The 27,135-nt window shown below is 41.6% G+C and overlaps 1 protein-coding gene and 1 long non-coding RNA gene across 6 annotated transcripts in view; one reads left to right on the top strand and one right to left on the bottom strand.

The window, feature by feature from the left end:
- The window catches only part of LOC115175102 (uncharacterized), a 33,422-nt gene extending 25,235 nt beyond the window's left edge, over positions 1 to 8,187 (top strand). Inside the window, exon 2 of the long non-coding RNA XR_003871910.1 lies at positions 7,603 to 8,187. This is a non-coding gene — a long non-coding RNA (uncharacterized LOC115175102). The remainder of the gene's footprint in view (positions 1 to 7,602) is intronic.
- Positions 1 to 27,135, bottom strand: part of kif26aa (kinesin family member 26Aa) — a 163,929-nt gene that overhangs the window by 80,144 nt on the left and 56,650 nt on the right. For 4 of the 5 annotated variants that reach the window (XM_029734282.1, XM_029734279.1, XM_029734280.1 and 1 more), the window contains exons 3-4: positions 16,927 to 17,391; positions 5,999 to 6,138 (exon numbers count right to left, since the gene is read on the bottom strand). In XM_029734282.1, coding sequence (XP_029590142.1) covers positions 5,999 to 6,138; positions 16,927 to 17,391 — 605 coding nt within the window. Of the gene's footprint in view, positions 1 to 5,998; positions 6,139 to 16,153; positions 16,284 to 16,926; positions 17,392 to 27,135 lie in introns of those variants that run through there. The other variant, XM_029734283.1, reaches the window with a different exon arrangement.

The following is a 27,135-nucleotide window of genomic DNA, read 5'->3' as shown; positions in this document are numbered from 1 at the left end:
CCTGCACCATATAGGTTCTATAACCTAACCTGCACCATACATAATCTATAACCTAAACTGTACCATATAGGTTCTATAACGCAACCTACACCATATAGGTTCTATAACCTAACCTACACCATATAGGTTCTATAACCTAACCTGCACCATATAAGTTCTATAACCTAACCTGCGCCATATAGGTTCTATAACCTAACCTACGCCATATAGGTTCTATAACCTAACCTGCACCATATAGGTTCTATAACATAACCTGCACCATATAGGTTCTATAACCTAACCTGCACCATATAGGTTCTATAACCTAACCTGCACCATATAGGTTCTATAACCTAACCTGCACCATACGTAATCTATAACCTAACCTGCACCATACATAATATATAACCTAACCTGCACCATGTAGGTCCTATAACCTAACCTGCACCATACAGGATCTTTAATCTAACCTGCACCATAAAGGTTCTATAACCTAACCTGCACCATATAGGTTCTATAACCTAACCTGCACCATATAGGTTCTATAACCTAACCTGCACCATATAGGTTCTATAACCTATCCTGCACCATATAGGTTCTATAACATAACCTGCACCATATAGGTTCTATAACTTAACCTGCACCATATAGGTTCTATAACCTAACCTGCACCATATAGGTTCTATAACCTAATCTGCACCATATAGGTTCTATAACCTAACCTGCACCATATAGTTTCTATAACCTAACCTGCACCATATAGGTTCTATAACCTAACCTGCACCATACATAATCTATAACCTAACCTGCACCATATAGGTTCTATAACCTAACCTGCACCATACATAATCTATAACCTAAACTGTACCATATAGGTTCTATAACGCAACCTACACCATATAGGTTCTATAACCTAACCTACACCATATAGGTTCTATAACCTAACCTGCACCATATAGGTTCTATAACCTAACCTGCACCATATAGGTTCTATAACCTAACCTACACCATATAGGTTCCATAACCTAACCTGCACCATATAGGTTCTATAACATAACCTGCACCATATAGGTTCTATAACCTAACCTGCACCATATAGGTTCTATAACCTAACCTGCACCATATAGGTTCTATAACCTAACCTGCGCCATATAGGTTCTATAACCTAACCTACACTATATAGGTTCTATAACCTAACCTACACCATATAGGTTCTATAACCTAACCTACACCATACAGGATCTATAACCTAACCTACACCATACAGGATATATAACCTAACCTGCACCATATAGGTTCTATAACCTAACTTGCACCATAAAGGTTCTATAACATTTTACATTTAAGTAATTTAGCAGACGCTCTTATCCAGAGCGACTTACAGTAGTGAATGCATACATTTCATAAATGTTTTTCTCCGTACTGGTTCCCCATGGGAATCGAACCCACAACCCTGGCGTTGCAAACACCATGCTCTACCAACTGAGCCACACGGAAGTCATATAACCTAACCTTCATCATACATAATCTATAACCTAACCTGCACCATATAGGTTCTATAACCTAACGAGCACCATACATAATCTATAACCTAACCTGCACCATATAGGTTCTATAACCTAACCTGCACCATACGTAATCTATAACCTAACCTGCACCATACATAATCTATAACCTAACTTGCACCATATAGGTTCTATAACCTAACCTGCACCATACATAATCTCTAACCTAACCTGCACCATATAGGTTCTATAACCTAACCTGCACCATAAAGGTTCTATAACCTAACCTGCACCATACAGGATCTTTAACCTAACCTGCACCATATAGGTTCTATAACCTAACCTGCACCATATAGGTTCTATAACCTAACCTACACCATACGGTATAGGTTCTATAACATAACCTGCACCATATAGGTTCTATAACCTAACCTGCACCATACATAATCTATAACCTAACCTACACCATATAGGTTCTATAACCTAACCTGCACCATATAGGTTATATAACCTAACCTGCACCATACATAATCTATAACCTAACCTGCACCATATAGGTTCTATAACCTAACCTGCACCATATAGGTTCTATAACCTAACATATATGAATCACATAGGTTTTCTTGTACCTCCTTTCGTTGGATTTCTTTGAAAGAATGTAGAGCTTGTACGGACTCTCACACACACACACGCGCACACACACACACACACACACACACACACCCACACACACACACGCAGTCACGCACACACACGCAGTCACGCACACACACGCAGTCACGCACACACACGCAGTCACGCACACACACACACATGCAGACACTCACACACGCAGACACACCCACACACACACACACGCAGTCACGCACACACACGCAGTCACGCACACACACACATGCACACACACACACATGCAGACACTCACACACACACACACACACACACACACACACACACACACACACACACACACACACACACACACACACACACGCACGCACACACACACACATGCAGACACTCACACACACAGACACACACACACACACAGAATCCAGAGTAGTGGTATTGTGAAGCCTGTCAGTTCAGCCTTCTCCCCTTCCCCTCCATGTTTGTTGTTGACCTTTCAGTAGAGAATGCCTCGCCTACTTGCTGAAATGGATCCTATCTGATAATCTGGCCACCTGCTGAAACGGTGTCGAAGTGGATTGATATGGTCTTTGCGTGGGCAGGTTCTACTTTTTCTTTGAAGTGGTAGGCTACTTTGAACTAGAGCTTTGGCTGATGGGAAATATAGCACGATAAGACAACGACTACAGCTGACTGTACAGCCTAATACATCCAGGCCTACAAGAAACTACCGGAACATACTTATGATTTACGTAGTTAGATTTTGTCCTGCTATAGTTGTCTGTCTAACTCAAATCCAACACCAATTTCAGTTTCCAATGAAAATCGGAGTCAAAATACAGACAGACACAGTTGCAATTTTTAGAACTGGAAAAAGAGTGTGGAGGCATTGTCAAAGTCCCAAATGGCACCCTATTCCCTAGATAGTGGACCAGAGCCCTGTGGGCCCTTGTCAAAAGTAGTGCACTATATAGGGAATAGGTTGCCATTAGCAACACAGAATTGTCAGACACAAACTAGCAACTCTATATTAATCCCTGAGACAAAGATTTATGACAAGTGTGTCAATCTCACCAGGATAAAAATAGTAGTCCAACCAAATAAAGACTGTAGCATATGAGTGAGCGTTACGCTTGACATTTGAGGTATGTTCTCTTACACTAGATAAATATTATTATTTCACAGTGCTGGGAGAAAATATCCTCAGTGTCAGAGTGTGAAATCTTTCTCAATAAGTTTCCTTGGTTCGGCTCAGGGAAACACAAGTATTTACTTTGTCTCCGTCTTCGACCCTTCATTCTGGATGCACTCTAAACAACCTTCGAATACTACAACGTAGGAAGTTAACCTAGTCAGTTAGTTGGTCTTTAGACTGCACAAACTTCATTCTGGACAGAAAAGTTAACTTTGAGGCTTTCATTTAGTTTGTTATGCTTTTAGTTTCTAATGTCGTGTTCCAGAGCTAAGGAACATCTGCATCATCATTTCCATATGCTGTCGAAAAGTAGCTAATGTGTGAAAATTATATATACATTTCTTATCTCCCCACTCCAAGTGACTAAAACAGGCATCCATCACTGACATCTTAGGCTAGTGCTACAAGCAATACTAGCAATATATATGGATTGCCAGCAGCGACAGAGTATTTTGGTAGCCTGGGAAAAGTCTTAGAGATTTTGACACGAACAGTACTGGAGGGCTGAATAAGTAATGGGGCAGACTGTATCCTGCCTTCCCCTTGGAAGTGGAGAAGGAGACTAAGGTTTAGATTTAATCTGGACCGAGGAAGATCTGCGTTATAGCGCGATTGGCATTTAAAGATTTCCAATTAAGTCGACACATGCAGCGTTTACCATGAATGCAGTCTTCCTTAATTGCCTTTAAAAGGTATATAGCCTTAAAACAACCAGATAGGGGGAGGGAATGTGTTGAGTCTCTGGTCATGTAACTAGTTTTAGGAAACTAGGCGTATGTCGCACATCACTACTTCACAGGAGAGGCATTTGAAAGTAAACATGTATTTTTTATCAAAATTAGTTTTTTTGGGGCAGAAATGCCTTCTGGAACATGTGAACTTTCCTGTGCTTTAATAACAAACTTGTATTCTATCCGTAAATACCAGTAAAACTGTTCAATTACAAGCCTAGTTGGTTTAGCCAGGGAAAAGACAGGAACTTTCCTGCTAGCCATGATTGGCTGAGATAATGGATGGTCTGGACGTAGCATGCTTCTGTCTATTACGTGAGCTGCTCATTATGTGTTGATAGTCCTTTCTACTGCACAGTTTTTAAAGATATAACGTTAGCCATCAATAACTATTTTTTATTTATTTGTATTTCACCTTTATTTAACCAGGTAAGCTAGTTGAGAACAAGTTCTCATTTGCAACTGTGACCTGGCCAAAAGTTTTGCTACTTTTCTCAACAACATTGATGCCCTGAATTTAGCAGACCCTATCGACAGATCAGTTGGAAAAAGTGATGGGCTACTTTCTGCATACGCCACGGTCAGTGTGAACCAATGTGACTTGACACAACACTGGCCAAACAAAACAGAGTTAAATGGTTCCAGCTACCTGCAGATTTCTACTACAGCTATGACAATTTTGCATTGGTAGTAGTATAAATTGGGATTATTCCGGTTCATTGTTTAGCTAGCCAGTTAGCTAGCTAGCTATCTAGCTACATGTCTAAACAAGACTCTACATGTCTAAACAAGAGAGATGATCACATGACCCATCATGATAGCCAGTTATGTCTGGGGGTGATTACGACCATCTATTGTATTTAATGAACATGTGTACATGTCTAGACAATAGTGACCCATCCACTTAGCTAGATGTGGCTGGGAGGGTGGTTATAGCATTTCCTTCACATGAACCATCAATTTAGAGAAGTGTGTCTGGGTAAGGGTCATCTAATAATGATTAAATATTTATATCTGTACACTTTCTGTTTTTGATATTGCTACTATGCAAGTAATCATTTCACTGTACTGTTTATACCTTCTGTATCCTGTGCATGTGACAAATAAATGTAGATTTTATTTGATATAGTGTGTGTTTACCAGAGACGGTAATGTGAAGAACAACCTGCACCAAAGTCAGATTAGGATATAGGCCAAGGACTAGATAACATGGATTTTTACCTGGAGTTTTTCCTTATTGTAGGCAACTACTTTTACCACTTGTAGTCTTGAAATCTTTAGTGGTTTACTAAACTACTCACTCTGTTTAGCACATGATCTCATGTGAATCCTTAAAGAGGTGGGTGGGACTAAGGCATAAGAGGGTGTGAACAATGCTGAATGGATGTAGACAAAGAAGAGGTCTCCAGTAGAGATACCAAAACATTCAAGTGCCATTTTCTCAAAAGTAGGGATACAAGTTTATCAGCATTCAAGGCAGAATTACTTCCCCATTGTTTCTCAACTGCAGTGTTTGATATACCATTTTCTAGCTCTGAGTCTCTACTTTAATCCAATGTAAAAATCACAATTTCAAATTTTGCTACATAAGACCGAATCAAGGCTGTTGGTCACATATGCCCTATTGGATGGGTCCAATCCAAGACAAAGGTGGATATAACCATTATTTGTATGATGTGTAGCAGGTTTGGGGTCAATTCGAATTGAAGGCAGTCAATTTAGGAAGTGGTTTAAATTTCTAACGTAAAAATTGAATGAGTCATTGAAAATATATGCAATTTTTTTATTATTGATTTGAAATTTCAGTTCACTTCCTGAATTGACTGCTCTGATATGTGGAAAGAGGCAGCCGTTTCAAAGTGGATTACGTCATCGATCTAGCCACAAGTTCACAAGTCTCTGAAATCTACATATATCACCCACAAGGCTCTATAGGGTAAAGTATGGCTTTGACTTACCTGATGAAGAAGGAGGCTGCAGCGGAGGGTGTGTGGCTGGGCTGGGGGACGGTAGGAGTGATGGTGGCATAGTCGTAGATGGGGCTCCCAGGGGCAATGGGCATGTAGTTCCTGTATGGATCAGGAGCCAAGCCCGGCGTCTGGACAGGGAGAGAAGAGGAAGGGGGTGGAGAGAGAGAGAGAGAGAGAGAGAGAGAGAGAGAGAGAGAGAGAGAGAGAGAGAGAGAGAGAGAGAGAGAGAGAGAGAGAGAGAGAGAGAGAGAGAGAGAGAGAGAGAGAGAGAGAGAGAGAGAGAGAGAGAGAGAGAGAGAGAGAGAGAGAGAGAGAGAGAGAGAGAGAGAGAGAGAGAGAGAGAGAGAGAGAGAGAGAGAGAGAGAGAGAGAGAGAGAGAGAGAGAGAGAGAGAGAGAGAGAGAGAGAGAGAGAGAGAGAGAGAGAGAGAGAGAGAGAGAGAGAGAGAGAGAGAGAGAGAGAGAGAGAGAGAGAGAGAGAGAGAGAGAGAGAGAGAGAGAGAGAGAGAGAGAGAAGATAGATAGATAGATAGATAGATAGATAGATAGATAGATAGATAGATAGATAGATAGATAGATAGATAGATAGATAGATAGATAGATAGATAGATAGATAGATAGATAGATAGATAGATAGATAGATAGATAGATAGATAGATAGATAGATATGAGCATCAACCAATGTGACAAAAAAAGTATAACAATTCTGCATCCAACTTCAATGTGTATTACCATGACTTGCATTCAACAAACCAAAACATTTAATGAAGTCAACATCAAACATTATACCAGTGGCTTTCATTGCAAGATAATTCCATATTTTCAAAAAACGAAACAAATTGCATAATATGCTCTCACAGTCAGAGAAGCCTGTTGGGGAACTCAGTTGAGCGACTGCTTTGGTTCCTGTGGCTCCTGCAGTTGTGAGCAGGAGTACCAAAAAGCTCAGGGAAAACACATCACGCAGGAAATGACCTGTGTAACATGGCTACCGTTTGTTGTCACTCCATTTGCTGCAGCTGCAGGTTGGTAATCTTGGACCTTTACTCTCACTGCTAGCTAGTCATTACCATTTAAGCTTTGGTCATTAGCTTTGGTCATTAGCTTTGGCCTAATTACCGACTCTCACACTGTGCTACAATATGGTTAGCGTTGAAAAACTGATAGAGTCCCATCCACTATCACTTGTTCTAATCATCTGTGACTAAAATATGAGATGACATAGGATATGTAATTCAACCAGATTGACGTGCAATATGAGAATGACAGGGAACTTTTGAGTGTTGGACAAAACACAGCAGTCGTTTATATGCCATTTGATTTAAGAGAGATAAACCATTTGTGCCAATCATCTCATAGGCTACTGTATGTTCACAAGTTAACGCAGCCCTTCCCACAATCTCCATTTGGCCTTGTTCTTTCAAATGAGCCAGATGCATCTTTTAATGTGCTGTCTGCTTTCTGGTGACGCCTGTTGTTGGGGATGTGACATTTTTCTGTTTCATTTTTCTCTTTCTGTTTCATTTTTCTCTTTCTGTTTCATTTTTCTCTTTTAATTTCTCTCTCTCTCTCTCTCATCCCTTTGGTCTATAAGGAAATGAAGAAACTGGGGCAGGCATCCACTCTGTACTCATCACAGTGGATTAACGCGGCGAAGTCTGCGGAGTGCCGACATTTGGCGGGGAGTCCATTATTCAGTTCTTTGACTGCGGCGTTGGCGCGGCAGCTAACAGGATTACAGAGACGCACGCCGTTCGCCCCTCCACGGAAGTGCCGCCACACAGAGAGAGGACGGAAGTAGTCAACAACAAAAAGCTGCCACACTGACACAGCCAAGACGCCCCCAGCTGCCACACTGTCACAGATGCCCCCGTATTGTTCTTAAAGTGATTCTAGGTCTCTGAGTAAAAGAAGGGCCAGTACCTGGTAGTTGTATATGTAAAATTTATGTTAATACAGACAACTATAATTGTTGATGGCCAGCAATTGATCTACTGCACGGGTTGGCAACAGGCGGCCCGTGGACCAATACCGGCCCCGAAATGATTTCTTTTGGTCCCTCAAAGTGAAATTTATTGACTGTAAAATGAGTTTATTTCAGGAAACTGTTCCCAAGTATTCCCATGAATAAAAAAAAGACACGTGGTCGTGTCTCAATGTAATAAAGGAATTAAATTATTGTTATTTTCAAATACAATCTCTTTTTTGGGCTTAGTTGTGGTCAATTTGCAGTGTACAAACTATTATCATTGTGTTCTAGCGAACCACCTTCTCTGACAAAAATCGGCCCGCGGCTGAACCTAGTTGCCTACCCCTGATCTACTGCTTTTCTGTTGGCAGTAACAGAGAAATTGACTCAAACATAAGATGCAGTGGTCAGGGAATCATCATTTCTCATAGGTCAAGTTCTATTTTCCTTACAATTGTTCCAATCCTAATGAAAAGAACAGTATTTTTGGGGGTTCTTCCTAACAAACAGGGTCTTCCCCCAATCTATAGATAGTATTCACATTGAGATAATGTATAGAATAAAATACCTTATGAAAAAGGTAGAGCAAGCTGTTATTTCTTTGTTAATCTTTGGCATGTTACATCATCACCCCCCCAATCACCCTCCCCTCAATCATCCCCCACAATCACCCCCCACAAAGACTGCAAACATGCGTATCTATATGGTTGTTGAAGCATGTCTACAGTACAAACAACAACAGTACTCGTTTGGTAACTTGTTTATCCAGCCCAGGGGTAAACCATCTGCCGACTACACCTGATAGCACTGCTATTTATATAACCCCTAACAGGAACGCCCTAGTCTGACAGACACATGTGACCATGGGAAGAGGCACCTTCAGTATGGCTTCAAAGGTGCCCTTCGTGACACACTCGCGTTTTAATCATCTCCAGGGTGCCACTCATAGACGCTGTAGCACGTTTTTTTCTCATTCTATAGCATGGCAGTTTGAGTGAGCGTACCTGTACGTGACACGCGTGTGTTAAACTACACATAAGATAATGGCAACAAGTAACCCAGATGCATTATGCTTTGCTATTTTTGTTTCCAAGCTTCAATGGAAGTCACAGTGAATAAGCCACGAGGAGGAATGTTGCAACTTGGAAGTCAGACCCAATCCAAATGGCTGATGGGTAGATAACGAGCTGTAGATTGTAGAATAATGTTGTCTCTTCCTCGCAGTGGAACAGATTACAGAGATCCAGAATCACTCAAACACCCACATCCCACTGAACACGACTGTATATATTACCACAAACTCCTCTCACACATCCTATAATCATTCAAATGTAGAGGCTGGCCAGCAGAGCAGTAGCCTATTAATGGCCAGCAGGAGATCTACATTTGGGTCTAAATTGGAGGTCCATATTTTTATGATGTAACGGCTAGGTTATGGTGTTAGGGTAAGGCAGTGGGTGTGAAGAGCCGGGGTGGCTGAGATGTAACCAGAGTCTGACAAATCCATACAGTACTGGGCCTTTGCACCTCTAGGAACTAAAAGCAATAAGTCAAGTCACATGACTTAATGAATTATGTAACTGGGTCATATACGGTGCTATGGCGGCAGTTTGGCCTTGTGGTTCACCCGTTAGTCAATTCTACATTTCTTCAGCTCAGAATATATCATTTACGAGACTAGTATCTTTTCAGCAAGCGTGCTTTGCCATAATTCCTTGTTGTTAGTGTATGGGGTTTGAGATTTGTAGTTTTAGCATTCACAAGTAGAAAAGGTTCCTCTCTTTTTTCCATTCTCTTCTTATTCTCTTTCTCTCTCACTCCTTCCCCTACCCCTGGGAGGTGTGCAGGGTTGGAGAGTAACCGATTACATGTAAGGGATTTTTTTTAAACGGTAACTGTAATCTGTTACGTTAGCAGCAAACGTTTTGCAATCAGATTACAGATACTTTTGAAAAACTAAATTATTACTTTGAAGATTACTTTTAAATTCAGAAAGGATGTTTGCGATATAATCTTTCACAATTTTTTCTCAATGACGTTCAAATCAGCTTCGAAAAAAGACGCATGTTTAAATTTGTTCCACCTGAGCGAGTCTGACCACAAGTCAGAGACCACTATGATGACACATCAAATTATGTTTGATGGATCAAAGAGCAGGAATAGGCTTTTGTAGGCTACAGTCCAATCTATGTCTTCCAATGGTGCGACTGCTGTCGACATCCAAAGATTATCCAACTTTAATAAACGCTTGGAGATAAGGATGACAGTAGTGGTGTAGTCTACGGCAATACGGATATCACTTATTACTGATATATACTGTACATAGCGCATTGATGTGAAACAATGCTACTCTCTCATTTAGCTATTTGCGCCTTACGGATTGCGGTTGTTGTGGATGGCTGTTCACAAATCGAAATGTTTATTTGAACCCGATAATGTTTGAATTCAAGAAGTTTAAGCTGCCTATCAATCATTGTTTTTGAAACCAGTGGATAGCCAGTGATAAATAGCTCTTGTAGCAGCTGCATAGTGCGGGCCCAGCCTATGGAACAAAAGTGAGGCTTTTACTGCTCAATCTAATTCATGCTGATTAAAAAAGAAATCCATAGGCCTCATGGACACATGCTCAAACTCACACACTTTTGATTGACTTAAAAGGGGCAATCTATAGTTTCATCCATTTTTGGATTTATAAATTATATATATATCCATTGATTCTTGAAGAATATAACTTATAAATGCCTCATGAGCTTAGTTCAATTGTAAATGTAACAAACACTGTATAGCCTCATAACATGGTTAAAACAATCATTTTGATATCATGGATGGCCAGTCCTTGTATCCATAGCTCTGTCTATTAATCTGAGAGTGGTTACATTTCTCCAGGCCCATCCCTCTGCTTTTTACCAAAACAGAGGCGGGGTGACATTTTGTAATTGTTTCATCTGTGGATTTGCCCTTTTAAAGAACTGCATATTATCAAGATATCAAAGTGTCACTAACAAAAAGGTAAACAATAGGCCTATAGCAAATGCAGTATGTGGCAATCATTTTTACATGTAAATAGCACTTCAGTAGTGCTCAAAGCATGCCATTCCATGAGCGTAACATTTATTTTTCGACTCGAATCAGTGAGCCCAATCAGTCCTCCATGACAACAAAATCATAAACAACAGAGTAGGGCTGGCTAATAAGTCCTTAGTTTTGGGGTTATGATCAGGTTAAACAATTTTGTTAATCTATACTTCCATATTTCCGAATCCTATTCTTGAAGATCAAGGGGTATAACATTTATTGGAATGACTGGAATTCTGATAGACTTTGGTTTTTATTGTAAAGATAAATTGAATCGTATTATTATATGTAGTAGAAAGCGATGGGTTAGAAGAAGTCTACATAACCAACCCATAAAGTAAAATTTAACATCCATATATGTCCAGCTATGTAAACTTTAACATTGATTTATCCAATAGATGTCGTTCAATTGGTAACATACATTTTTGTCTTCTGCTAATGCCTCTTAAGGGGAAAGTAATCTAAAAGTAACTGAATGTAATCAGATTATGTTACTGATTTTGGGTAATCCAAAAGTTATGTTACCGATTACAATTTTGGATGGGTAACTAGTAACTAGTAACTGTAATGGATTACATTTAGAAAGTAACCTACCCAACCCTGGAGGTGTGCAATATTGGCACGGCTGTTCGCGGGGCAGACCCAGGCACTGATGACAGCGGGAAGGTCACTCTGGGCAACAAGAAACGCTTAAAAAATGCTCACGAAATGTGATGCCTATGGGACTAATTGAGAGGGAGGAACCCTACAGTGTGCCTGCCATTGGGTTGGCTCAAAGTGACCTGTTGGTGATTTGAAGCAGAAAGCGAAACAACTTTTTTTGTCGGTCAAACCTTTCACAGTTTGTGAGGCTGTTTGTCTGCACCTGGTTTTCAACATTGTGCAAAAAATACATCTTTGATCGGCAATTCATCCTCTTGATCCCTTTCTGCTTGTCAACTAAGTCTGATTTAAATCCCAGGTGTAGGTTACAAAATATAAATTAAACTAATAATATAGCTTGCTTTGTTGGTATGTGTCTAGTCCTTCTCTGTTCCCAAACATTTTAGTCTTAGTAAATTCAAAGTTTAGTGAATGGAACAATTTATTTGATGGAAAATGCTTATATTCGTCTAATTATACTCCTATATCTGTCTGTATATTTCAGCATGGTACACTGAAATGACTACAGATCCTTCTCTGATCTTTGATCGTGTCCTTCATAATCAGAGCCCAGTCCAAAATGGGGGAAGGCAGTGAAGCGTGAAGTGTACCCACTCTACCACTCAACCCAAGCCAAGCCTCCCAGATGGATGTCAGACGTGCTTATTCACCTCAGGTGAGAACCAGGTCCCATCTGTCAGCACAGAGAGGAGGGAGGCATGATCCTGGCTTCCTTTTCCTTTGTGTTCTCTTCCATTTGTCCTTCCCTTGTTTCTCTCAGTCTCAACATAAACCAACACCTTTCACTCTCCTCTGAGAATTTGGTGAGTCACCTTTCTGGTAGGGTCAGCATTCGAAGGCTGCAGACGGCATTGAACCATCTGGCTCGGCCGAATGGGGTGGTGTCTCCTTAGAGCGTTACTGAAACGTCTCCTTGTCTCCAGTGCCCTCGCCTACCTCCTCCCTAATTAAATCAAGTGCCCATCTTTCATTCTCAAGCCTCCCAAATCCTATGGCTTCTGTAGTGTTCTGAGTTATTTTGCTTGAAATGGGAGGAGAACATTTTGAAATTAACAGCCCACACAAAGGCATATACACCCTTCTAGTACCGGGTCGGATCCCCTTTGCCTCGAGCACAGCCTGAACTCTTCGGGGCATTCTATAAGGTGTCGGAAACGTTCCACAGGGATGTTGGTCCATGCTGAAGCGATGGTATCATGCAGTTGCTACAGATTGGATGGTGGTACATTCATGCTGCGAACAGCCCGTTCCTTCTCATCCCAAAGATACTCTACTGGGTTTAGGTCTGGGGACTGACCAGGACACTCATGTAAACTAAACTCGCTGTTATGTTCCATGCAATGTTTTTTCACTCTTCTTCTTGTTTCTTGTGTTTAGCTGATCGGAGTGGAACAGGGTGTGGTCGTCTGCTGCAATAGCCCATCCATAACAAGGATCGACGAGTTGTGCATTCCGAGACACCGTGCTCACACCACTGTTGTAGTGCACCGTTATTTATCTGTTTGTGGCCCGCCTGTTAGCTTGCACGATTCTTGCCATTCTCCTTCGACCTCTCTCATCAACGAGCTGTTTTGGCTCAAAGGTTCACCACTGGCTGGATGTTTTGTGTTTGTTGTGCACCATTGTCGGTAAACCCTAGACACTGTCCTGGGTGAAAAGCCCAGGAGGTCGGCCGTTTCTGAGATACTGGATCCGGCGCGCCTGGCACCGGCGATTATACCACACTCAAAGTCACTTAGGTTACTCATTTTGCCCATTCTAACGTTCAATAGAACAGTAACTGAATGCCTTGATGCCTGCCTGCCTGCTTTATATAGCAAGCCATAGCCAAGTGACTCACTGTCTGTAGGAGCGCTTCAATTTCGTGAACGAGTGGTATACCTAAAAACTATCCGGTGAGTGTAGATCAGTACACACATCCACATGGACACACACACACACACACACACACACACACACACACACACACAGACACACCCGCAGCTACTCACGTACGAGCAACCACATGGCCACAGACACACCCGCGGCTACTCACGTACACGCACCCACATGGACTCCACCCACCCACAGACACACACACCCCACCCACTCACAGACACACACACACCTCACCCACTCACAGACACACACACACACCCCACCCACTCACAGACACTCATACCTGCCATACGTCCACTGAAAGGTCCCTACAGGGGCACTCAATTCTCTGAGGTGTCCAACTCAGGTTTTTGTGTAATTGGGATGCGATGTGCCAGCTCAAGGTCTAATTGCTTTCAGACACCGAGGAGGAAAAGGGGATACGATTGGCTGCCTTAAGCGGCACACGTTCAATCAAAAGCATTAGCTGTCCAACTCTTGGCAGCACAGAGGCACTTGTTGACATTGGAGGGAGTGGATGCTAACAGATACACAGAAAATAAACATTGAGAACAGATTGCCTGTAAGTCCCAACAGCATAGCAAATGAGCATACAACATACTTAGGATCATTATTATACAATACATACTGGGTGGATATACATACTGGGTGGCTATACATTCATATTCTGTTTTCAAAAGGAGACAAATCTTTTCTTAGGTTTTTAGAGCACACATTGGGATATCAGGTGAGATGTTAAGAGACAAATTACCATAGTAGTCAAACCATCCTCCTTTTCTTGTATTGTGAAATTCAAAACAATTCTATTAAATCAGAAAATACATTGTTGAAGGTATCTGACTGGGTAGAGAGGTTCCAGAGAGGAAAAGGAGAAGCGAGAGGTTTCACTTTTGACAAAATCTGTCCAAAATAAGCCATATGAGCTTATTTTAGACCTAAACTTGTCACCTGCCTTCCCGCCTTTGGGACAACGACTCCCATTGTTGGGGCGAAGACAAGAGCATCTCGTCCTTATATACAGATCTCTGGTATATCCGCTGTAAAACAAGCTCTGACCAGAGGCTACCATGAGGCATAGAGGTCAGCCCTCAATGAAAACTATTGTAGCTGTCAATCGACACAAAAGACAGAAGATAAGCCAATCAGAGCTGTTCTCTGGTCCATCAGTCGTCTCGGTGTCATCCTCCACACCCAAATCGTCCAATCAATCAAACCACTCAGTTTCTAATCCGTTTCTTCTCTTCAATCAAGAGAAATTGGCATTAATCCCATTCTGACCCACAGCCTACTCCTCCACTTCGCCACAACACGCACTTAATGCCGTTGTCCAGCACTTCACAAATCTCGCCCGCGATCAATAGCGACCATTCTCTCTGTAGATTCTACAATGACCTCAGACAACATTTGCATATCCAATCCTCTCCCCATTGATTTCTGGCCCTCATTACAACCCCATTACAAACAGGAGTGTGATGCCTAATCTATAGGAGTGCCTCTATGGAGGGGTATACAGTTAGCATGGTTATGCTTTAGATGCCATGTGTCTGAAAGCAGTGTCTGAAACTAATCCAGACTGACTTGGCATGGGGGTGTGGCGGCCACGAGGTCATTCCTACCTTCCCAAGTTTAATCAGCCCATCACTGGAGTTGGGAGTTGGCACGTCGATGGATGGTACTTGTGTGGCGGTGAGGTCAACAATGGCCATCATCAGCATGATAATCCTTCCGCATTGAGATGACCTAATGTTCAATCTCCAGGTAGGAAGGTCAAGTGGTGTTTGGAAGGCTGTGATACCGGCTCGAAGGGTATTGTGCTTAGAGTAGGCAATCTGCTTGTTTAATGACTTCTGATGCAGCCTTGGGGTGTACTTTATTGTGATGGCCAACATCTATCTATCTACCTGGGTTTACCTAGGACTGACATCACAGGAGGTTGGTGGCACTTTAATTGGTGAGGACGGGCTCGTGTTAATGGCTGGAGCGGAATAAGTAGAATGGTTTCAAATATATAAAATACATGGTTTGATGCCATTCCATTCGCTCCATTCCAGGCATTATTATGAGCCGTCCTCCCCTCAGCAGCCTCCACTTGCTGCCATCCTTTTTCATGGGGATGAAGTCCGTCACTTGAATTGGCACTAGCCAAACAACCTTTACAGTTGTTTATAAGAAGAGTGTAAAAAGGAATGCTGAATAGAGTTGCCTGTAACTCTCCGGTGATATGAACCTCAGCTTTGTTTACCTTCTGTAATCCTCAGTGGACTGTGAGTCAGAAGGGATGGCATTTTCGTTTTGTACAGGCTAGATGATGTAGTGGTGTGTTCATTTCATTACGCCAATATATGGAGAGTTTATTTTTCTAGATCAGATAATGTCCTGAGAGGGATGCACAAAACAGTACAAGGTGGATTAAAAGTTATCTGACTAACTACTACTATGCATGATTATTCTGCTATGAATGGAGTAGGAGGTAAATGTTAAAAAGATCATCTCTAAAATAAGTGATATGACAGAGACTCCCAACTCCACTGTTTATATTGAGCTATGAGCAGGCACCTACCTGCCTTGACACTGGTCATGTCGCCCCCGAGTCCTGATTAACACCCCAGATGACATCAGAGGGTGACATCTCATTCAGGCAGATGAAGGCCCCCTGTGGTTGCAGCCCTGTCATGCCACTTAACTGGAGTGGTATTCAAGACACCTCAGCCTTGAACTAGGAGTGCGAATCATGATGATATGATTATAAGGCCAGCCATAAAATTGACACTGGGTCATTTAATGAAGCCTAATAAATAAGTGGGCTGAAAAAAAATACATAAACTACAGTAGTTTCAGTCAAATACACACTATTCCAGAGAGATGGCAATGTCACGCTCGGCAACCAAACTCCTAACAGAAGCCATGGATGGAGAAATACGTCCTTTCTTATTGACCCTGTTCACAACTCCTAACTCTTTCTAGAGTCACAGCAATTCAAATTGTTCTGCGTTGCCTAGGTAACAGCAAAACCAAGGTCTTTTCTCAGACCTGAATGGTTTTGTCATAGCACATGGAGTATAAAAAAGTAGAATGTGTTATCGTGCAGCACTAACCAAAGTGAATGAAAATGGTAGCCATTCTTGAATGAAAATGGAGGACAAATTCATGGTGTCTATTTTGCCCCAAAAAACTATGCATTTCGGCTTGAAAGTGTTTGCTAGGTAGCTTTCAGATGAAGGACAAACACGGGTCTGAATACATTTCATAATGCTTAAAAGACCGAAACTGTATGAATGAAGTCTAGCCCAAAATACTCTAACCTAAAGAAAACAAAAGAGAATATGAACTTACCATAGCAGAATGAGGATGATGATCCCTCCTGACACGAGAGACTCTCCACACTCCCTCCAGAAAGTGCTGTGGTATGGGAGTCACCGTGGACTTGGACCCTCCCATGTAGCTGCTCTGGATCCCACCCCAACCCTGGAGTCCCCCCCTGAACCTTACCCCAGGAATCTGATCATAGAACCTGGGTGGCTGTTTGGCTGGCGAGTCCTCCATGGACCAGTCCTGGCAGGGTAGGGTGACCACGCTGTGGGCGGCAGGGCGGGGGGTCAGCCCTGAGGAGAAGGCTCCAGGATGCAGGTCGGGCATGTCTCCGGTGAGGCCCAGGGCTTTCTGCAGGGCCAGGCGTCTCAGTTGGTGGAGGGCAGTGCCACAGACCTGGCAGGTGCTGTCCTCTCTAGCATACGGGCCCCTATGAGGACACTGGAGGTGCTGGAGCTTGTCGAACAGGAACACGGCAAAACCCGGGTCCTGTGGAGAAACAACGAGATCAGAGTCAACCCACAAGTCAGATCTCAAATATTCAGGTTCGTACAAGATCGAACCATTTCTCTTATTTCTGATATGCCATACTGCTACTGATTCGAAAAAATACATTGCAGTATTCTATTAAAAGACAAACACATTACATAGCCTACATACATGCAAGCACACACACACAGGCTCCAGGCGGATACCATCACAGAGGAGTGCACACCATCAAGAGCTAGGGTAGTCATGACTACCATATCCACTGATCAACTCAATGGCCTCAATGAAAGATGGGTATCCAAGAGTCTCAACGAATACAACACAGCTTCAGGAAACAGTTAGCTGTATAAGGATGTTAGTGATGCGCGGGTTGACTCATAGACCGCAGTCCCTGTGGATATGGGTCATGAAATATTGAGAGAAAACAATGCATTGAAAATCCATAAATGTACAATTCTTGTTAAATTCATATCTATAGGCTACATTGAGGTTTTTCTTTCATTATTTTTATCTAGCGTTAGTGCGTAGTCTTAAGTGTTAAGGCCTAACTGTAGCGCACCAAATACACGCCAATTGCCAAATACTTTGGGGCAGAAAAAGTTTACGTTGATCCGCTGAGGCAAAAAGGAAAAAAGTGTTTAATTCAATAAGAGAAAAGCTGCGAAATAGAGAGTTTAAAATTAATTGAAGGGAGGGCCAGAACAGTAGCCTAATGTTTGGGAAAGATTTGGTGAAGTGGTAAAATAGAATGATAGCAGTGCCGGCTATGTCACATGTGGTGATTGTGAGGCGCTATACACATTTGAGAGTCACAAGAGGAGGACTTCAAAATGACGCGTCAAGGGAACTGTACTGTTCAGATGGGTTGAATGGAATAGTAGCCTAACTGAAATCTTGACGCTGACTGTAGGTCTATAACCTCTCACATAGTCTAATATAATATTAACTCCTGCAGAATTAAGGATTTCTTGCAGTGAAATGATACACCAAATGTACATTTTAATTCGGGAACAGGAGTGGAGAAATATAATTTACTTCATTCAGCATCTTGAGAGAATGAATATGTGGTTAGGGACCGTCTGTAAAGGTACTATCTTAATCTGCATCATAAAAGCAGATAGTATTTCAGCCACTTAAATGTACATGTTGGGTAGTTTTCACAGCTTTTATTTCCTTAAAACCGGTCAAACTGATGTAATTTTTAGAGTCGCTTAATTTTCTCCCTGGTCCCTAGACATATTTGCTGCCCGAGAGAAGCAGAGATGAAAGATAAAACTTTACAGATGTCAACTAGATTGAAGCATTCATTCTATTGATTTATGACATTATTCTGGTGAGCAAAGGTTAATTTAGTATTCTAGGGCAAGAAGTATTAACAGAAGAGAAGCAGCAAGCCTTACATTTTTGCACTGAGTAAAGGGTCTGAATACTTATGTAAATAAGGTATTTCTGTTTTTTATTTGTAATAAATTTGCTAGCATTTCTAAAAACCTGTTTTTCACTTTGTTATTATGGGGTATTATGTGTAGATTGATGAGGAAATCAAATAATTTTATCAATTTTAGAATAAGGATGTAACGTAACAAAATGTGGAAAAAGTCAAGGAGTCTGAATACTTTCTGAATGCACTGTACTTGCCGGCTACCACCCGGTACTCAACCCTGCACCTTAGGGACTACTTCCCTATGTGCATAGTCATTTAACACTGGACACTTTAATAATGGACTAGTAACCCGAAAGGTTGCAAGATCGAATCCCCGAGCTGACAAGGTAAAAATCTGTCGTTCTGCCCCTGGACAAGGCAGTTAACCCACTGTTCCTAGGCCGTCATTGAAAATAACAATTTGTTCTTAACTGACTTGCCTAGTTAAATGAAGGTAAAATAAATAAATAAAAAGCAAAGTAGAGTAACTTCAGAAAGCATTCATACTCCTTGACTTATGCCACATTTTGTTGTGTTACAGCCTGAATTTAAAATGTATAAAATACATATGTCTCACCCATCTACACACAATACCCCATAATGACAAAGTGATAACATGTTTTTAGAAATGCTTGCAAATTTATTGAAAATGAAATATAGAAATATCTAATTTACATAAGTATTAACACCCCTGAGTCAATACATAGAGTTAGAATCACCTTTGGCAGCGATGACATCTGTGAGTCTTCCTACGTAAGTCTCTAAGATCTTTGCACACTTGGATTGTACAATATTTGCACATTATTCTTTAAAAAAATTCTTCAAGATCTGTCAAGTTGGTTGTTGATAACTGCTGGACAGCCATTTGCAAGTCTTGCCATAGATTTTGAAGACGATTTCAGTCAAAATTGTAACTAGGCCACTCAGGAACATTCAATGCCATCTTGGTAAGCAACTCCAGTGTATATCTGGCCTTGTGTTTTAGGTTATTGTCCTGCTGAAATGTGAATTTGTCTCCCAGTATCTGTTGGAAAGCAGACTGAACCAGGTTTTCCTCTAGTGTTTTGCCTGTGCTTAGCTCTATTCCATTTCTTTTTATCCTAAAACACTCCCTAGTCCTTGCCGATGACAAGAATACCCGTAACATGATGCAGCCAACGCAATGCTTGAAAATATGAAGAGTTATAATGATGTGCGCTGAGAGTCGGGAAGCAAGTTCAGGGAGTGAGTGTTTTAATAAATAAACGTAAAATAACACAAAACAAGAAAACACGAACAACGCACAGAACTGACACAGGAACAGAAACAATGACGACTGGGGAAGAAACCAAAGGGAGTGACATATATAGGGCAGGTAATTAAGGAGGTGATGGAGTCCAGGTGAGTGTCATTATGCGCCTAACGCTGGTGACAGGTGTGCGCCCTAACGAGGAGCCTGGTGACCTAGAGGCCAGAGATGGAGCACACGTGACAAGAGTGGTACTCAGTGATGTGTTGTATTTGATTTCCCCCAAACATAACGCTGTGTGTTAAGGACATAAACTTAATTTCTTTGCCAAATGTATTGCAGTTTTACTTTAGTGCCTTATTGCATACAGGATGCATGTTTTGGAATATGTTGATTCTATACAGGCTTCCACTCTGTCATTTAGATTAGCATTGTGGAGTAACTACAATGTTGTTGATCCATCCTCAGTTTTCTCCTATCACAGCCATCACAGTCAAATCTGTAACTGTTTAAAAGTAACCATTGGCCTCAAGGTGAAATCCCTGACCGGTTTCCTTCCTCTCCGGCAACTGAGTTAGGAAGGACGCCTGTATCTTTGTAGTGACTGGGTGTATTGATACACCATCCAAAGTGTAATTAATCACTTCACCATGCTCAAAGGGATATTCAATGTCAGATTTTTTTTTATCCATTTACCAATAGGTGCCCTTGTTTGTGAGGCATTGGAAAACTTCACTGTTATATGTGGTTCAATCTGTGTTTGAAAATCACTGCTCAACTGAGGGACCTTACAGATAATTGTATGTGTGGCGTACAGAGATGAGGTAGTCATAAACAAATCATGTTAAACACTATTATTGCCCACAGAGTGAGTCCATACAATTTATTATGTGACTTCTTAAGAACATATTTACTCCTGAACTTATCTAGGCTTGCCTTAAGAAAGGTGTTGATTACTTATTGACTTAAGACATTTCAGCTTTCCATTTTTAATAAATTTGTAAAAATTTAAAAAATATATAATTTTACTTTGACATTACGGAATATTGTGTGTAGGCCAGTGACACAAAATCTCAAGTTAATTAATTTTACATTCAGGCTGTAACACAACAAAATGTGGAAAAAGGGGATACTTTCTGAAGGCACTGTATATCCTGTATTATAGTCAAGGCTCATCCTATATAACTACGGCTGTACTCACCTTTTTTATTAATATAAGAATACTAATGTCTATACACACCATCATATACATATATATTTATATTGCTCGTTTTAATATTTCAAAATGTCTTAATTCCTTTCTTTTTCTTTTTTTAAATGTTTGTATTGTTTAGGTATTACTGCACTGTTGGAGCTAGGAACATAATCATTTTGTTACACCCACGATAACATCTGCAAAATATGTGTACGTGACCAATACAAATGTATTTGATGTATCTAATTATAGAAAAGTTGACTAAGAAATAGCCTACCAAAATGTTGGAAATCATAAGCAGAAACATAGGCCTACCTAAAAGCCTATGAAAAAATCTCTCCGCCATCTCTGACTGTACAGCGAATGTTCTATATCTGCGGATGGGTTAATAGTAATTGCGGGCAGGTGAGGGTGAACAAACATCTGACCTGCACATCACTAAAGGACGTTACTCTAACAGAAAACTGTTCAGACCAAGACATTTAGAGACTACCTAAGGGCTCAGATCGGTAAAAAAGAATCCCTCCTTAGCAGAAATGAGGATGAGGCATAGAGGAAGGATAACACACGCAACAAAGATTTTTTGCTCAAAGGTTTCCTTCCTTGATGGGTGGTGTAAGATATCTGCAGGGGTAAATATGAATGTGAGCCAAGAGAAAGACCTGAAAAACACCCGCTGTACTGTACTACCTTAACATCTGGTTGAGAACATCTTTTTACAGAATAGGTTAGTTCAACAATGTCTAGTAATATCAACACAACAAGTTGTTGAGTACTCATGAGGGATAGATTACTGAACTCATCGCTAGACACCTTTTTTAAGGGAAATAAACGCAGCTGAACACATCTATTACCATTACCAACACTCAGACACTGTGAGTGAAATGTTTCCCTTTCAAATCATTATTCAAACACCTTGCCAAGAGGTCCTGATTCTGAACAGACTCCCACATCTGAGCGAAATTGAACGCACACTGAACTCACGACAGCTGCTCGCAGTACCTCAATAACACACAGTGCACAACTCCTCTATCCTCGCACTGGACATTGTATAAAAGTTGATTTAAGGTTGGTAATAAACTGCGCTTGGCCCTGCCTGCGGTTGTGTCTCAGGCGTGAGTGGGAGTTCCCCTCCTATATGTCACTGAGGTTTATGTTGTGTTGGAGTGAGCCGGAGGTCAGGGGCAGAAAGAGCCATCCTCAGCAACAGTGCTCGGTGATTGAGTGCTTTTGTCTGGGGCAGCAGAGCATGGGAGTGGGCTGACAGGGGGTTGGGTTCTGGTGGACAGGCTTTGCCAGATGCTGCAATCTGTTTTAGGCTCCAGGGAGCTCTGCGTTCCAACGACCTGTTCGTTATCTGACTTAGATAACTTTTTGGGATAAAAAAACAACATTGTTGAGAATGTCTCTCGTGATTTTGCGCACTATGTCATGCGAGAGGAATGAGTGGTTCTTCTGAAATAGACAGCCTTATCACATGAGACATGACTGGTGGATGAGAAACCAAATACAAAGGGACCCAAACTAAAAAATGCCCAATTGAGTTAGTTATTGCCTTCTGTCTGGAGTCTGGACTCAAATTCTTGTAATATCAGCTCTTGTGTGTCTGTATGGTAATGCATAACAAGCACTGGTGTGTCTGTATGGTAATGCATAACAAGCATTTCCCGTAACAATGATACAAAACGGTCTGGCTTTTGTCAGTCTATAATCTACGTTTTAACAGCTGTCGAGCTTCTAATAGTCCTGCACACAGATGTAAGCTCCCGGTATGACCCAGAGTCTCTCGAAGCCCATCCACCCTCCCCCCTGACTCGTCAATACCCACTTGTGTACCGCAGGCCCAAAAACAATCCTATTGGAAGGTCTTCTCACTTTGTCCAGAGATTTAAGAGCATGCTGTTGGCTGTGGTTCCTACTGTCAAAATGGATGCCGGAGTCCTTTGCCTTGGAGAAACAGCAGGGTTGTGACCTCCCTTTGTAATGAGTCAATGCCTTTGAATGGGAGAATGTCTCCATGTCTCTACTCCGAGTGTGTCTGTGCTGGGCCCTGCATACCCATAGACCCAGACCCGGGTGGCAGTAGCCAGGCACACTTTGGAGACACTCCAGACAAGAGGCTTTTGGGGGGACATTGCGATCGTTTACAACCCCAAACCTGCTCATCATTGCCTTTGTCTCACGGCCCATTGAAAGAGACAGACTGTGGAGTCTGGTGAGGGTAAAGGCGTAGTATTGTACATCTGTTTGAAGGGATCCCAAAGACGTGAGTGACGTTGTTCAACAAGTGTCAGTGACGCTATCAACGGTGGTGGTGCTGAAACATGGTTTCCACATTTGAACTGACACAAGACAGTCCAATATTATCATTCTAATATCACACTGAAATTGAAAGGATAGTTATTAGCAGAGTACACCTCTTGAAATAATCCCATTTCGATGCCTTCTGGAGGAAGCGTCCTTAATGAATTTACACCATGGGACTTCACTGTAAAACAACCAGGAGAGAATGACTTATGGTTATTGATGACAGTGTCAACTGTGTAGAGAATGAGACCTACAGTACTGTCACCTGGGTTAGAAGTGGCTTCTCTTTATAGATCTCTCTGAGGAGAATACACCTGTGTTCACACAGTATTGAAAGTTATGCTGAGACATACATACAAATACTGTGTGTAAACTGTATAGGTTTCTGATTACAGTGATATGACAGGGACTAAGAGAAGACTACTGTTTCCAACATACATTCCATACAAGTCTTCATGTTCTCTGCTTTCTGTCTGCTTCCTTCTCTTTACAAACAGACCAGAGGGGAAATAGTAGGTTTACACTATACAGCAGCAAGGATACAACAACCAATTCTAATCTATACTTTCTCACACAAGTGTGTCTCCTGAACAGTTTATGGACTTCCTACCACAGCCTGTTGAGTTAAGCTGTTAACTAGCCACACAATGCGGCCATGTTTTCTTAAACTCCTAACGCCTACACATACAAATATGGGTACCGCGTCATTAACAGTCGATGCCCAGGGTGTTTAAACAACAAAACAATGGTGTTTCCCCTTTCTCCCTTCTCCTAATGCTTGAGAAACTGTTGAGACAGACGTGACTATTCTTTCTAAATTGGCCCCTGGTACTCCTGGTGCCTATGAGGGTACAGTGGTTCTACAGTGGACCAGCTGGAGTCTGCGACTTCTAACCTCCTTGCCCCTTACTTTCCACAGGTACTGAGAGAGCTTGGCCTACTGTGAGGCCAACAGAATTACCTTTTGCATGTTTTATCAGATGTAGAGATGGAGGTTAGGAAACCATAATAATAGCCCTTGTCACGACTTCCACCGAAGTCAGTTCCTCTCCTTGTTCGGGCGGCGTTCGGCGGTCGACGTCGCTGGTCTTCTAGCCAACATCGATCCACTTGTCATTTTCCATTTGTTTTGCCTTGTTTTCCTACACACCTGGTTTTCATTTCCCTCATTAATTGTTATGTATTTAACCCTCTGTTCCCCCCATGTCTTTGTGTGGAATTGTTTGTTGGAAGTCAATTGGAGGTGTACCTGTGGATGTATTTCAAGGCCTACCTTCAAAATCAGTGCCTCTTTGCTTGACATCATGGGAAAATTAAAAGAAATCAGCCAAGGCCTCAGAAAACAATTGTAGACCTCCACAAGTCTGGTTCATCCTTGGGAGCAATTTCCAAATGCCTGAAGGTACCACGTTCATCTGTACAAACAATAGAACGCAAGTATAAATCCCATGGGACCACGCAGCCGTCATACCGCTCAGGAAGGAGAAGCGTTCTGTCTCTTAGAGATGAACGTACTTTGGTGAGAAAAGAGCAAATCAATACCAGAACAACAGCAAAGGACCTTGTTGTTAGGTATGCGTAAATGGCTGTAAGGGAGCAGATATTGGGTAGCAAATGGAGCCTTTTGTTAGGCGAACCAAAAACACACGGCACAACGAACACGAAATACATTACGGATTGACATAACCCAGCGCAACCAGTCGAACGTGCGCATACATGAAACAATAAACAATCCCACACAAACACTTGGGGGGAACAGAGGGTTAAATACACAACAAGTGATTGAGGGGATTGAAACCAGGTGTGAGGAAAAGAAGACAAAACAAATGGAAAATGAAAAGTGGATCGATGATGGCTAGAAGACCGGCGACGCCGACTGCCGAGCACCACCCGAACAAGGAGAGGACCCGACTTCGGCGGAAGTCGTGACACTTGTGAAGATGCTGGAGGAAACAGGTAGAAAAGTATCTATATCCACAGAAAAAAACAAGTCCTGTTTCGACATAACCTGAAAGGTCGCTCAGTAAGGAAGAAGCCACTGCTACAAAACCACCATTAAAAGCCAGACTACAGTTTGCAACTGCACATGGGGACAAAGATCATACTTTTTGGAGAAATGTCCTCTGGTCTGATGAAACAAAAATAGAACTGTTTGGCCATAATGACCATCATTATGTTTGGAGGAAAAAGGGGGAGGCTTGCAAGCCGAAGAATACCATCCCAACCGTGAAAAACTGAGATTAAATGTATTTGGCTAAGGTGTATGTAAATTTCCAACTTCAACTATATATATATATATATATATATATATACACATTTATATACACATATACACATTTATATACACATATAGAGCCATAGGCCTTTATACTAGGATTGCATTTAACTGTGATCATTATGGCAAATGGCAGTGCATATGGTTCAGCACGTGGAAGGATCATTTCCCACCAAAATGTAATTTATAACATGTTTGAACATGGACAACTTAGTACACTTAAGCAATGAGGCCCGAGGTGGTGTGGCATACGTCAAATACACCACAGCTAACGGCTGTTCTTACGCCCAACACAACAGCCCTTAGCCGTGGTGTATTGGCCATATACCACAAACCCCCGAGGTGCCTTATTGCTATTATAAACTGGTTACAAACATAATTAGAGCATTAAAAATAAATGTTTGTCATACCCATGGTATACGGTCTGATATACCACAGCTGTCAGCCAATCAGCATTCAGGGCTCGAACCACCCAATATATAATATAGTTTATATCACTGCATTCAATGTCAAGTAAAACAAATAGCGAACATTTGCACCTGAACTGAACATTAGAGAATTGAGTTATTTTTTTTACCTTAAATTCTCGGCCCTACCAGGTCTTATACCAGGTCTTATTTTCTCTGACGACAGTATTCCTCTCCAAAAACACCAGCACGCAGGTGGGCCCACAAGCGCGAGCAAGGACCTTTTCCAAGCACGGGAAGAAGTTCTTCAGCGTGCTATCTACTTAACTTTTCCAAAACGAACTAAACAGAGACGAACATAGTGGTCTCTCTACTCTCTCACAATGTAAATCACATAGCCTCTCTCATTCACAGATGACAGTTGGGCGTTCCAGCAGCAGTTGTGGCGGCTGTTGACACTTCAATGAACAAAGATTATCCAAAGTCCACTTCTACTGCGTCGCAAAGTCACTCGTTTATTCTAACCTAGACTATCATATGAGAAATTGCTGAATGTTGTGTCTCGCAAGTGTATCGCCAATTTGCGAATATGTCCTTGGATACATGATACAACTGTAGGTTAAAAAGTAATTGCATGTTCACTGAGTTGGACTTAATGGATATATAATTTGATTACCTACCAGTATTTCCTTCAAGGTTAAATTATATTTGTTGGGTAGTTCTATTTCTACTCTTTCTAAGTTGTTTTTCCAGTTGCTCTGTCTTTTCAGGCTGCATAGACCTAGGCCTACAGAATAACCTGCAGCTTTTATTGCATTGTTAAACACACAAGGCATTCACCTATAAAAAGGTGAATACACATTTAAATGTCATATTGTCACGTCCTGACCAGTAAAAGGGGTTATTTGT

The sequence above is a fragment of the Salmo trutta genome, chromosome 35, assembly GCF_901001165.1.
Source record: "Salmo trutta chromosome 35, fSalTru1.1, whole genome shotgun sequence".
NCBI lineage: Eukaryota > Metazoa > Chordata > Actinopteri > Salmoniformes > Salmonidae > Salmo > Salmo trutta.
This window is presented reverse-complemented; position numbering and strand designations above follow the sequence as displayed.